General features: G+C 38.9%; 1 protein-coding gene across 2 annotated transcripts in view; it reads left to right on the forward strand.

Annotated features, from left to right (window-relative positions):
* CEMIP2 (cell migration inducing hyaluronidase 2) overlaps window positions 1-13,229 on the forward strand; it is a 35,506-nt gene that overhangs the window by 848 nt on the left and 21,429 nt on the right. The window contains exons 2-6 of one of the 2 annotated variants that reach the window (XM_062512818.1): window positions 3,831-3,971; window positions 4,541-5,102; window positions 8,229-8,398; window positions 9,621-9,809; window positions 12,455-12,624. In XM_062512818.1, the coding sequence (XP_062368802.1) occupies window positions 3,831-3,971; window positions 4,541-5,102; window positions 8,229-8,398; window positions 9,621-9,809; window positions 12,455-12,624 (1,232 nt within the window). The remainder of the gene's footprint in view (window positions 1-3,830; window positions 3,972-4,540; window positions 5,103-8,228; window positions 8,399-9,620; window positions 9,810-12,454; window positions 12,625-13,229) is intronic. The other variant, XM_062512819.1, reaches the window with a different exon arrangement.

A 13,229-nucleotide genomic window follows, 5' to 3' on the forward strand; every position in this document is an offset into this window, starting at 1 on the left:
TTTTTGAATTTTCAGAATCTCTAAAGTGCGTCAGTGGTTGTAAAGCATCATCAGGTGATGTGATCACAAAGTATACATCCCTCTATCCAATTACTCCTAGAAGATGCTATGAGGTGCAGTTGCTAAATATTGGTAGTAAAGTTTGGAGTATGGGTTGTTTTCATGAATTTGGAGTTTTTGGCTGTTTTTAAGGCAGTAGTCAGGTTTCTAAAAGCTAAATGGAAATTTGCACTGAAAGTGTTGGCTGCTGTAATAGCAGACTTTCAGTGGCTTTTGACATAGTAATTAAAAAGAAGCTGTTTCCAAAGTCAGTGCAACACAGGCTGAACAAATCAGATAACCAACTGATGATTTCAGATGACAGTGCAAAATAAATGCACATCCAACTGAAGTGCTCTTCCTGGTAGCTTGCTGAGATACATCTTTGGGTGAAGTTACTGAGCTTTCCTAATAATTATGAAAGACAATAACAAAACCTTAGGGACTAGTAAATTGAAGATTGTTCCTTTGCTATGATACACATTGCTGGTAACGAGAAGATATGCAGTAAGCAATTTTGTTACAGACAAATTCCAGAGAAAACTGGAGGGTGACTTACCCAGTTAACATGTGAAGTACTTTGAAGTCCAGCCAGGTTCTTCTCCGTTCTTCTCCATTGTGCAATTAGGCAAGAGCTAATAAGAAGCTCCACCTTAATATGAGGAAGAATTTCTTTACTGTGTGAGTGACCATGCACTGGAACGGATTGCCCAGAGAGACTGGAGTATCCCTCACTGGAGGTACTCCACAACAGTCTGGACACAATTCTATACAGTGTGCTCTGGGATGACCCTGCTTAAGCAGGGAGGCTGGACCAGATGACCCACTGTGGTCCCTTCCAGCATATTTATGCTGTGATACTGTGAAACCCTGATGCAAGAGAAACTCCTACAGGCACTAAGGCGAGCCGGGCTGATGTTTTAATCTTGCAGTATGGTTGTCACAGAAACTCCCCAAAAGTTCCCCAGCAGGCTGAAATGTTGATGTGCATTAACATGTGCATAATAGCTACGACCCAAGCATGTGTAGTACTGCAATAAACAACACCAGTTCCAGTTAGGTGTGCTTTTCTTCAAGGCTAGTTGGAAATCCATATTGTCAGAACTCTTAATGGTTGTTTAAAAAGCAGTGGAAGGGATGTGACGGTAGTAAATGTAAATTCTAAACTGCCACTGTACTTCCCAGAAAGGAAGGTGCTGCTTGTCAGCATTTCTGTTCCTGCTTGTCAGATGGTTTCTTTTTCCTCCTTGCTTCTGTATTCCTGACATCTACTCCTGGCTCTTCTAAGGAGTCCTGAACACTGGAGATCAGGGAGAGCAGTGGAAATAGAATTTCCTTCCCCGTTTCCCCAGGCTTCTGATGTGGGATCAGAATGACAAGTTGGGGAGACAGGGGAAAGTTCTTTGCTCTTGCTGGACCTTGCCCAGGGGGTAAACAAGACCTTCAGAAAATTTAGATGCCAAAGTCTGATAAACTTCTGCTGAGCATAGTATAACACTGATAACTTTCCCAGAGGCATTAAAAATTCCAGACATAGTGTCTAAACAAGTAGAAAATAACTATTTAGTTGTATCTCAAGAATTGTTCTCTGCCTGTCTTTTTCTCCTTTAAAATTTCATGTGCTTACTTGATGAAAAGTTCTAGCATTGGGGGTTTTTTTGGTCAGGATGCTTTCTTGTGCATGGGATGGTGTACTTTTCCCCCATCACTTGCAGAAATTTTACATCTCCCTCCAACTCTAATAGAAGCCACTAAACCTGAAGGAGTGCTGACCCATTTTTACAGAAATGTTTTGAAGCAGAGGCTTGACTTGAAAAATTTTCAACATGAGGGGCTAAATTTGGCAAGGTCAGCATCTAATGGTTTCTGGTCTGTGCTTCTGTTTTTATTTTAACTTTAAAGGCAGTAACTGTTATATGTAAAATCTGCTTGGTAGTTTTGGAGATAACATATGGTGAAGTTCTAAATATTTGATGTTTTCATGCAACCCACCACAATAGCTTAGGGAGAATTTCAAAATACTTTTGCTAAATACATATGTTCTTCTTGCCAAAAAAGTTGACCCACTGTGCCCCAAAAGCATGTTTACGCTACAGGAGTGCCTGTTTCTGATTCTTCTGGCTTTCTTGCTGGATTGTAATGTACAATAGATTTTTAAATTGTAATACTTTTTAGTTACTGTTTTATACGTCTTCTTTCTGATTCAGTAGAAAAATATATGGTTGCTAGATCTGCTCTTCTGTGAATCACACTAAGCAGAAGTCATCAGGTTGCTGACTCATGGTTTCCTCACACTGCCCTTTGCTGCCAGCCAGGAAATAAGTGTTTCTTCACAGTGCTTGTGTGTGTGGTGTCTGGGGAGAAGGGATTAGGGACTCTGCATGAGTCAGGCAGTAGACTTGCCTTTATCTGGTGGTGCTTAGCAGTCTTGCTGATAGCAATTCTTGTGTTGAATTACATCTTCTAAAAGCTGATCTTCATAGGATCATCCCAAAAGATTTTATTTTGTTTTTATTTTCATAATACTGCTTGTATGCCTTCTGCCCTTTCTGCAGTTTGCTAATTTTCCCCCACTGGTAGTCAAATCTTGGTTTATGTGGCTTTCCTGAGCTGGGAGGGATTTGAAATGTGGAGAGTTAATACCAAAGGGAAAACATTTCTGTTAGCAAAACTAAGGCTGGTTTGTATTAAACTTAGGGATATGTTTTGGTTTCTTTAGATATTGCAAAAATGGACTATTTCTGATAGGTTTTTGCCTCTGAAGTAGCAGTTCAGAAGTGTGAGTGTGTTTCTTCAGAAGATAGGATATGAAAAGACTTATTTTGGCAGTTAACCTCAGTTGGCCTGTTAACATGTTTATTTTGGCAACTTTTTGATTGTCTTTTGCATAGGAAAAATATTTTTAATACATACATTTTAAATATTTAATTTTTATAAGATAATCCAGGGAATATACTTTGCATTTTTTATAGTGTGTCTATGCTTCCATTACTCAGATGCTTAATTTGCTAAAGAAGTGTGTGGTGTAAATACTACATTGCTTTAACTTTGTCTGAAATCAGACAAGCCTGTTGCTTCTTGCTATTCTCCCTCCTCCTCTGGCCTCATGCCTTGGTTTCTAGACTGGGTAGTGCCAGGCCTTTCAGCAAGGACTGTGTGTGTCTCTGATCTTGTGTAGTTTGTAGCCTGATATTTAGGCTGACTTCCTAAGGGATACAAATGTTTAAGTTAGACCCAAATGTCTCATCTCCCAGGAAACCGCTGTAGCTGGTTAGGTTTCATGCTAAATATGTTAAGGGTGTCTTGTCCCTCCTGCAAATGTCCACTGAAAGAATTATTTGAATGCTTACAAGTAGGAAGGGATCAGCCTTTCTGACAGGGTTGAGACCTTGAGGAGGTGAGATGCTTAGGTGCTTTACAGCCGTGTTAACCTAGTTAGCTGGTCTAAGGCTTCCAGTGTGCAGTGTGATTGCTCCCTATCTGACTGCATTCTGTTTATCTCTTTTCATCTCCTCCATGTGACCTAACAAATAAAGAGAAAAATCAGATGCTCTTCCAAAGTATCTATGGTCAGCAATGCGTGTTCAATAGTAGTTTAATTCAGTAAAAGAATGCTTTCCTCCCCTGAGACTTTAGCTATTTTTCCAGTGTCCTTTTGGCTATTCAGATACAGTGATTGCAGTGTTGAAAGCACAGAAGGATGCAGGCATTGCTTATGTTCATCATAATGCTGCCTTGATTCGTGAGGTGTTGCTTGTTTTTTAAAAGTCGAATTTCACATTGTATTGCAGAGAATTGTCCTGATCAGAATCCTCGCCTTAAAAACTGGAGCCCTGGAAAAGATCCTGAAAAACGAGTTATTATCAAAAAAGGGGATTTGTTTCGTCTGAACTCAGACGCTACAGTACACTCTATAGTTATACAGGATGGAGGTATGAAATAGCAAGATGAACACCTTGTTTCATTGTCCTGCTTACTTTTTTACTTCTCTGATTGCGTAAAAGTATCATGAAACTTTATCTTGCAGCTGATTGACCAGTTCCCATGCTTTTTTACTTTTCAGCCTGCCACCAGGTCAGGTATATAATTCAAAAGATGAATTCTCTATGATGATATTCCAGTATTTTTTCAGTGCAGCATTGATGTGGTTTTCTATGCAGTATAGGAAAACAAGCTTGCTTAGTAGCCTGTGTGGTACTCAACCTGTTGGTCCTCCAGTGGTAACTTTTGTATATGAGTAATCCTACCAAACAGTCAGCAAAAAAATAGGAATAAACCAGTGAATTCTTAAAAAGATAAATCACAATTGGTAGCAGTTACTTTCCCATATGTGTAAGAATATGTGTAATATGTGTAAGAAATATACATAAGAATATAACAGCATAATATATAGGTCTGAAAAATAAATCGGTAATTTTTCTGCTGTTCTTACTGCAGAACTTGGTTATTTGAGTCTCTCTGAATTTTGCTTTGATGTACAGAAATACTTTTTTTCCTTTAGGTTTACTTGTCTTTGGTGACGATAAAGAAGGTTCTAAAAATATTACCTTGAGAACTCGATTTATCCTGATAAAGGATGGTGGAATGCTTCATGTTGGAGCAGAGAAATGCCGCTATAAATCCAAAGCAACTATTATTTTGTATGGGAAGTCAAATGAAGGTGCTGATGTGCCAGAATTTGGCAAAAAATTTATCGGTGTGGGCCCTGAAGGAGCACTGGAGTTGCACGGGCACCAGAAGGTATCATGGACTCTTCTGTCAAAGACTATATATTTCTCAGGGCTGGCCTATGGCCATTATACATTTAAAAAGAATTTTTACCGAGGACTAAATGTTAGAGTGATCGATCAGGATACAGCGGAGGTTTTGGAAGTGCTGAAGTTTGATACTCATGAATTTGCAGAGGAAAGCTTAAAGCTCCAGAACTTACTGAAAAATGGGCATCCTGGTCGCATTATTGCTATTGCTGTAGGAGATTCAGCTGCTAAAAATCTTTTGGAGGAGACCAGAGTGACTATTCAAAATCTTCTGGGAAGTAAGTTTGTCAGAGGATTAAGCTACAGGTAAGTAATTTATTTTCCCTTTTGTGCTGAGTAAAGATGCTATGCAGATTCTGCTGTGGGAGATTTGTTAAACTTTGACAGTTCATAAAGTTTTCTGAGAATTCTTGATGGTGTTTGTAGTGCTGCCATAATAGTATTCAGTTAGCAGTACAGTGCAAAGACTGGTATCTGTGTGACAGACTTTATTACTTACTCCTAGTTGCTTGCTTTCACTGTTCTTTATAGAAATTAAAACTGGGTGCAGCAAAGATATTTTCCTCATTCTAAGACATAATAGGTAACAGTTGCTAGGTGAAGCTTTTATTTGTATGACTTTGGAAGAACAAGGAGTGGAGTTAATAATCTCTAAGGTTTCTTCCAACCCAAAGTGTTGTTTCTAAGGGATACTAAGCCCAGGTATCAAACATCTTATTTATACTCATGCGCTGTTGAAATAAAAGTACATTACCCCTCCATTGAGTTCTCAAAGGACCTGATCTGTAAAATTATTTTGTGTTTTAAATGCAGTTATAAGGTGTATGTCTTTTGGCCATTCTTTTCAGTTGATTGGGATTTGGATGGTGAGATAGTGGAAGAGATATAACAGCAGTTACCAAAGTAGGAAACTTAACACTGCTCTTCATTTAGTTAAAAATGGCTTTTTGCTGCACATGTTCTGAACTTGGCTTTGTGCCACAGAGGGTTGTCCACACTGCTCTGGGCAAAAAAAAGCAATGTGCCCAGGTGGCCAAGAAGGTCCTGGCTAGTTTCAGCAGTAATGTGGCCAGCAGGACCAGTGCAGTGCTGGGCACTGGTGAAACCGCACCTCAAGTCCTGTGTCCCATCCTGGGCCCCTTAGAGTGATGTGCTGGGAGTGTGTCCACAGAAGGGCAATGGAGCTGAGGAGGGATTTAGAATGTGAGTTATATGAGGAGCTGCTGATGGAGCTGGGAATGTTTTGCCTGAATTAAAGGAGGTTCAGAGGGACCTTATTGCTCTCTACAAGCCAGGTGGGGGTCAGCCTCTTCTCCTAAGCAACAGAACAGGACAGAACAAGAGGACATAACCTCAGACTACATCGGGGGGGTTTACAGTTGAACATAGGAGGAATTTCTTAATGGAAAGGGATATTAAGTATTGAACAGACTGTCCAGGGAGATGATGGAGTCACCATCCCTGGAGGTGTTTAAGAAATGACTGGATGTGGTACTTGGTGCCATAGTCTAGTTGACGAGGTGGCCATTGGTCAAAGGCTGGATGTGATGATCTTAGAGGTATTTTCCAGCCTAAATGGTTCTGTGATTCTATGTTGGCAATACAAATTAAAAGTATACCCCGTCTCCTAACTGCCTGTCAGTCTGTTCTTATATTGGGATAGTGTTGTATAACCTCTTTGTGTTGTCCAGTGTTTTCCAGGAAACTGGCCATTTGGTTTTTCTGTTCTATTCTTAACCCTCACTATACTCTGACATCTGGATTCCAGTTAGTTTCCTCCCTGTGCTTTGGCAGAGGCGAGCTGGCGTGTCAGTCAGGATGGCATGTTCTGACCTCAGTTCCCGCCAGGAGTACATTTGTGTCACTGGCTGTGTAAGCACAGGGGTGTGGGATGGAATGCTGTTGCCTCTGAAGCAGTTTGGCCAAAATTGCCAAGACCTGGATGTCCTGTAGTAGAATACCACTTCCTGAAAGCAGCAAAGCCTGTGTGGCTTCAGATTGCTCAGGTTGTGGTCCAGCCAGCCCAGCCTGTCCTGAGAGGTGTAGGTTTCTGGGGTTTGTCTCTGCCCATGACAGCCACACCAGTTTGTCTGAAATGAGGAACTACTTCAGCCTGTAGCTGGGGAGAAGCAGCCTTTTTTCACTCTCTGCTGAGCTGATTCTTACATGCTTTCCTTAGTCAGTAAAGGCTCTGTAAGCACATAACTATCTCTGCAGTGGAACATGGGCAGGAAGCTCTCCCTGATGGCTTGCTCAGGAAAAGCAGGGTCATTTTCTTAAACCTCTAAAGCTGATGAAAAAGATATCATTGTGGAGGTGAATTCTCCATTACAGCCCTCTCCCTTCTACTTTTTCCTGCAACACCTGGAATGCAAAGCATGCATCAAAGTAACTGTTTTAAATATTGGTATGTGAAACGTTCTTGTTTGCTTCTGCTGCTAAAAAGTTGGCCCAGTATATACTATTCCTGTGAACATATTAATTTTAAAGTATTGTTTGACTTTTTAATCTTTCTCAACAAAAACATCAAGAAGGGTTAAAGTAAAGGCAACTGGATTGAAGGTGGGTTTAATATCTGCCTTTGAATCAATCATTATCAACAGACTGCAGTCCAGCTAGCTGACACTGTTCTCACTTGGGGTGAATGACTCAAGTTTAATGATGCAAATTGTCTGGCTTTTTAATAGATGATCTCGACTGCTTCCTTTTTGCACATGGCTATGGCATTACAGAGCAGTGAAGGACAGCAAAATAAACTTGTTTTTTGGAACTTGGTGGCAGCTATCTGTAGCACATTGTTTGATTTTAAGTTCCAAACACTCACACGTCAGTGGTATATTGTACATAGGTTGTGTAACAGCATGCATTTCCTTTTCTGGGTCTGAGCATCCTGAAAGACTAGAAAGCTATTGCCTGTCCATCACGGGGTCAGTATCAGTGGCTGTTGCTGGCTGTGTCCATCCCTCCTGGCTTGCACGTGTGGTCCCCTGGAGTTCTGAGTGGTCGTTTGGGGTGTTTTTGGCAAATGGCAGGGGGTATGGCAGGAGCACTGCTCCTGACTCCTGCTCCTCCTTGGCCCTGCTAAAGCTGTTTGAGAGTAGGATCCTGTGTGGCTTTTGTCACACATCTCTAGCAAATTGCTTTTGGAAAAATGTGTATCTTATTGGATGTTTACTAAAAATTTATATGAAAGTCTTCCCCAGTAAGAGCTCTTGTATTTTCCAGTTTTGTATATGACGCTCAATTACTTTAAAGTATTTTCCTCACATATGCCCATTTCTTTCTATATTTTGAAGTTGCATTTTAAAATTAATTTAGAAGAGCAAGCAAGAGGGCTTTTTTTATTACTTCTATGCTCCTTGTCTTTTCCTGGTTTTGTAAAGAATTTTTGAAGGGCCATTATATTTAAACATTTACTTTTGATTTTCACAGGCAAGCCTGGGCTTTAGTTGGTGTTATAGGTGGTGGAAATTCTTCCTGTAATGAATCAGTGAGAAACTATGAAAACCACAGCACTGGTGGGAAAGCTCTTGCTCAAAAAGAGTTTTTCACAGTGGATGGTCAGAAGTTTGTTGTGAGAGCTTACAGCGAATGGAATGATGGTAGGAAAGTGTTTTGTGAAATGCTACAGTTGGGGGAAAAAGAAAAAAATACTTTCTATGCTTTTTTTCACTAGAACTTCTGCTTGCAATTTAAATTTTTGAGTGCTGCTGTAAGATGTTTCTTCTTGCTATGGATGATGTAGGAGGACACAGTTCTTCAGTACTATGTATTTTCTCACTCTGTATACAGTATGTGAGCAGCATAATATTGAGTCTTAAATTCTAGTATATTTAGATGAAGATAGGAGTCTTGTAAGTTGTGACACTTTGAAAATTTATTTTTGTAATTTTACAGTACATGTATATTTCAAATCTTAGCTTCTGAGATGTTGATTAAAAAAAAAAAAACAAGCTACAGAATCCGAAAGAAATGTTTTATTCTTCTTGCAATTTTCACTTGCTGTTAGAGTGCTGAACTTTAGGCAGCTGTTCTGATACAAAGTTCAGTCTGTGGTATAAAAAGCTGGAAGACCTGCCACTTGCTTACTTTTACCCTTTATTAAATTTTTAAATTTAAGATATCTGAGTTTTTCTGTTTTAGAATTACTGAATGTTATTTTGTTTTTCTCAGAATTTTTTAATGGTAGTCATAAATCTGTTAGGCAGTTGAACTATTTGGTACTACCCCTTTGCTATTCATTGCAGCCCCCTTAAAATGTATACACTTTTATTTAAAAAAAAATACACATCTTTTACCTGCTGGTGCTGTAGAGTTAGGTTCAAGTGTTAGCAAAAGCAACTGAATTTATGCAAATTCATCATAAGCCAATAAAATTCTGTGTGTGCAATGTACTCTGCCAAACTATTTATTAGTTTTGCTTAAAAAAGAAAGTCCTCTGCTTTGTTTTCCACGTCCTTGATTACATTTAAAATGTAATTTAAAATTTTGATTACAGTTTAAATTAGCAAAAATAAGTCACTGGTAGCTGGACCTACAAATTACTGCCATATGATACTAGGGTTTTCTGAAGAAAAAAAAAATCATAGATCATTCCAGTCACCATTAGTTCCGTGTTTTCCCTTTGTTTTGTGATCCAGTAAGTAAGCAGGCTGTAAAGGCAGGCATCTCACACTGGCATGTTTGAGGTCAGAGTTGTACTTTAGAAGGCTTTGGGGCCTGCAAAATCTCATACATATTTTATTAGTATCTTCTTGGGAATTGTTTCATATAAAGGTGAATATAAGGTGAATATAATCTTTTTTTTTTTTTTTTTTAAATTAGGTGTCCCAGTATCAGGCTTCCAAGTGGAAGCGGTGGGTGGAGTAATACTGAATCTTCTGGATGATGTTAGTAGCTGGGAACCAGGAGACAGGATTGTGGTTGCAAGCACAGACTATTCGATGTATCAGACAGAGGAATTCACCCTCCTTCCCTGCCCAGAGTGTACCAAGCATCAGGTTAAAGTCAAAGGTATGAGAGCAGTCACCACGTGAAGATCTGTGTGAAATATGTATTTGCTGCTGGACTCTTGCAGTGGAAGCAGTGAAGGGCAGCTATTTCTCAAATCCACTGTATGGCTTTGTTGCCACATACACGGGTGTGCAATTCTCCTTGCTGTAAAATGACTCAATATGTCAGGTCTACCTCACAGCTCACCATGCTAACTTTACTTTCTTATTTCTTCCCAGGATCTTTGAATGCCTTATTTTTTTTTCCAGTAGGGTTAGGCTTGTTTTCCTTCCTTGGCTCCTTTCTGTCTTTTCACAAGTTCTCTTTATGCATGGTTGAATAGCTGTTGTGGTCCTTACTTGTTTCCCTTGCCTTTGGTGTCATTCTCATCTTTTGAACCGTTATCATGAAATATTTGTTTCTTTTATTATTAAAAAACTAGAAATAAAAACAGGAAGAGAAAAAGAAAATTGTGGTCTTTGAGCCTGTATCTTTTCTCTTTTTGTCTCCGTTTTACCACCTCCCCAACAACATGGTTATACAATAAGTGACCCTTCCAAGATTCTGCTCTCACAGGATATCCCTGCGTAGTTGCAGTCTGTTTTTCCTTTGGGTGTGATGCACAAGTAAATGGTCATGCATGTTGTTGACCATTTCCTTTTTATTATCTGAGTCATTGTGCTTGACATCACAAGAGCCTCCCAGGGGACTGGCTTGCCAGCTATGCTGACGTCTGTTTCCTTCTGCTCCACACCTGCTCCATGGTGCTGCCCTTCCCCGTGCTGTCCTCCAGCTTCTGGTCTGGATCTTCCCCTCACTCCTGGTGGGCTGCAGCACAAACTAACTGTTGTTCTGCAGTGTTAGTTTGCAGCAGCTCATTCTGCAGACTCGTCAGACTCTTCACTCTTGCAGACTCTTCTCAGTCTGGTTTTGTCCCATTAATTTCTGCACAATGAAACTTCCTCTTCTTAAAACTGCTCTTCCCCTTCTTCATTCTCTGAAGTTTTCTGTTTACAGCCTCAGATTTCCCTGTCCACTTGTGCCCTAAGGGACTGCCAGTCTGTCTGTCCCTCTGGTGAAATTTGCTTCTTGCACATTTGTTAGCATGGGGTCACATATGTTCTACTGCACTGAGAAATCTCAAGTATGAAGAAAGCATATCCACGTTTACCTTGTTACAACATTAGAGATTACCAGTTTGAGGGAAGCTGTAGAGCTAACTTTGTGCATGATACCTCCTGGGCTTGATTGTGTTTTGTGTGGCACAATGTTTAAAGAGCAAACTTAATTGCAAGGTTGCAGTATGAAGATTAAGTTTCTTGTCACCACTGAATGGTTGTGTATAGACTCTATTTCATGCTGGAAATCATGTGCTGTGAAAAAACAGCTGCTTTTAAAGGTTAAAAAAATCTGATTTCACAAGATATATAGTATGGCATCAAATACAAAATCTTTTTTCCCTTTTTTTGAAATTAAATCCTAGCTAAACTATTAAAAAGATTCTAAAGGAGGTGAACTTACCGTCAGCTTTCCCAATTGGGGTTCTTTGCCACCCTCAATATAGTTTTCTTTGTCATAGTAATGTATACAGTTTTAAAAAATCCCTCATCATCCTACGTACTTGTTCCACAAAGAAGGAATTTTTTGTATAATGGTAAACTTGACATGCTGAAGAACCTACCATCTTTTGAAATTATTTCTTGCATTGTTTTGCTAAGGGTTTTGCTAGTTTCACCTTCCTGTAGTAGGAAAACGAAGAAGTATTGTGTTGTAGGAGCCTTGGTTGCTCTTTCTGCACTTGATTTCTTGAGTTGCTAGTCAAATACAGGGAAAAACAATAGGTGAGCCTTTAGACAGAGGAGTGCAGTCCCATTTACAGACATCTTGTCTTTTTAAATTCTCAAAAGCAGATACAATGTCAGTATCACTTTTAGTTCTGCTTCATGTTGTGCTAGTGTAGGCTTGTATCATGTTTTTTAAGGCTTGGAAGGATAGTGATAGTCTGTATTCAAGGTATCAATAAATGCATAAATGCATTTTTTAAGGTTTACAGAACCAGATAATTTTCTCAGTTTGAATGAGAAATTGATTGGGTTTTTGAAGAAGGGCGTAAAAATGGACTATCTTCTTTTCCCTAATTTTTAGCTCATATATCTTCAGAATAACTACCTAGGAAAGAGGAAATTTAGTTAGTAAAGCAAATGCTTTTTTCTTTTAGGAGGAGATCAGTACAGCATTTTCAAACAGTGTTTAGGCTTCATTTGCAGTTCTTAATTTGTCTTTAAACAGATTAAGCAGCCAGATTCTTTTTTCTTCTATAGCAAGTCTGCATCTGTGTTTCATTAAAAGTTTGATACTTTGAAAAGTTTGATTTTATTAATTTAAGCTCTTTTTTTTGGTTTTTTCCTATTCTCAAATTATTGGATCAAAACTGTAAGGTACAAATAAAATGTTGATATTTCTTGAACATTGGTTTCTTGTTAAAATGATAAATACATCTACCATAAGAAAAGCTGAGAGAGAGACCAGCATGTTAAGGAGGAGGAATGCATAGGTTTTGTTGCCACAGTTATCTTGCTCATTTATATAAGTTGATTCTGGTTTTTAATCAGTGGTGACTTTTTTTCTTATTTTTTTCTCCTGCTTCAAAACTTATTGTTGGACAGAAAACCCTCAGTTTCTTCATGTAGGAGAAATAATTGATGGAGTGGACATGAGAGCAGAAGTTGGAGTTCTTACAAGAAACATCCTAATAAGGGGGGAGACAGAAAATGCCTGCTATCTTGAAAAGGACTGTCAGTTCTTCAGTTATGATACATTTGGTGGACATATCAAGGTTTGAAAAACATCTCCAATTAATTCTCTGTCATGTAAAGGCATATTAAGGACAAAAAGATTAATGTTTAACTTCAAGGGATTTGAAAATTTAAAGAATATAAATTCATTCAGTTGCTTTGTGTGGAAATGGTTTCATTCTCAGCTTTACCCAGATTAGATTAACTCCTCAAGACAGTCTGCAGAATTGAAAGAAGGGATATAATGCACAAACTGTTCTAGAAACCTCCAGCAGGTATTGTAACATTATATGGCAGGGATTAAACAAATTATATCCATGCATGTACATCCTATAACATTACAGAATAGAGCTTGATCTGCCTTGTATTTCTCTTCCTTCCTTTCACTGCCTTTGTACCTCCCCAGGTGATGGGCATTGAATCCCAATTCAGATTTCCCATCTGAACCTGATGACTAGAGAGGGATGGACAGGGAATAAACTGACTTGTACTATGGGGTTTTATATTTAGTTTCTTAAAAATCTGAAGGTTATATAAAGGAAGGTTATATAAGGTTATATAAAGGAAGCTGCTTCAAATTTCTTGTATTATGAACATAAACAAAGCTGAGAGAAAGGAGTGTTCTAGAAACTAGTTTTTACACTTG

Source organism: Cinclus cinclus, chromosome Z (assembly GCF_963662255.1).
Source record: "Cinclus cinclus chromosome Z, bCinCin1.1, whole genome shotgun sequence".
Classification (NCBI taxonomy): Eukaryota; Metazoa; Chordata; class Aves; order Passeriformes; family Cinclidae; genus Cinclus; species Cinclus cinclus.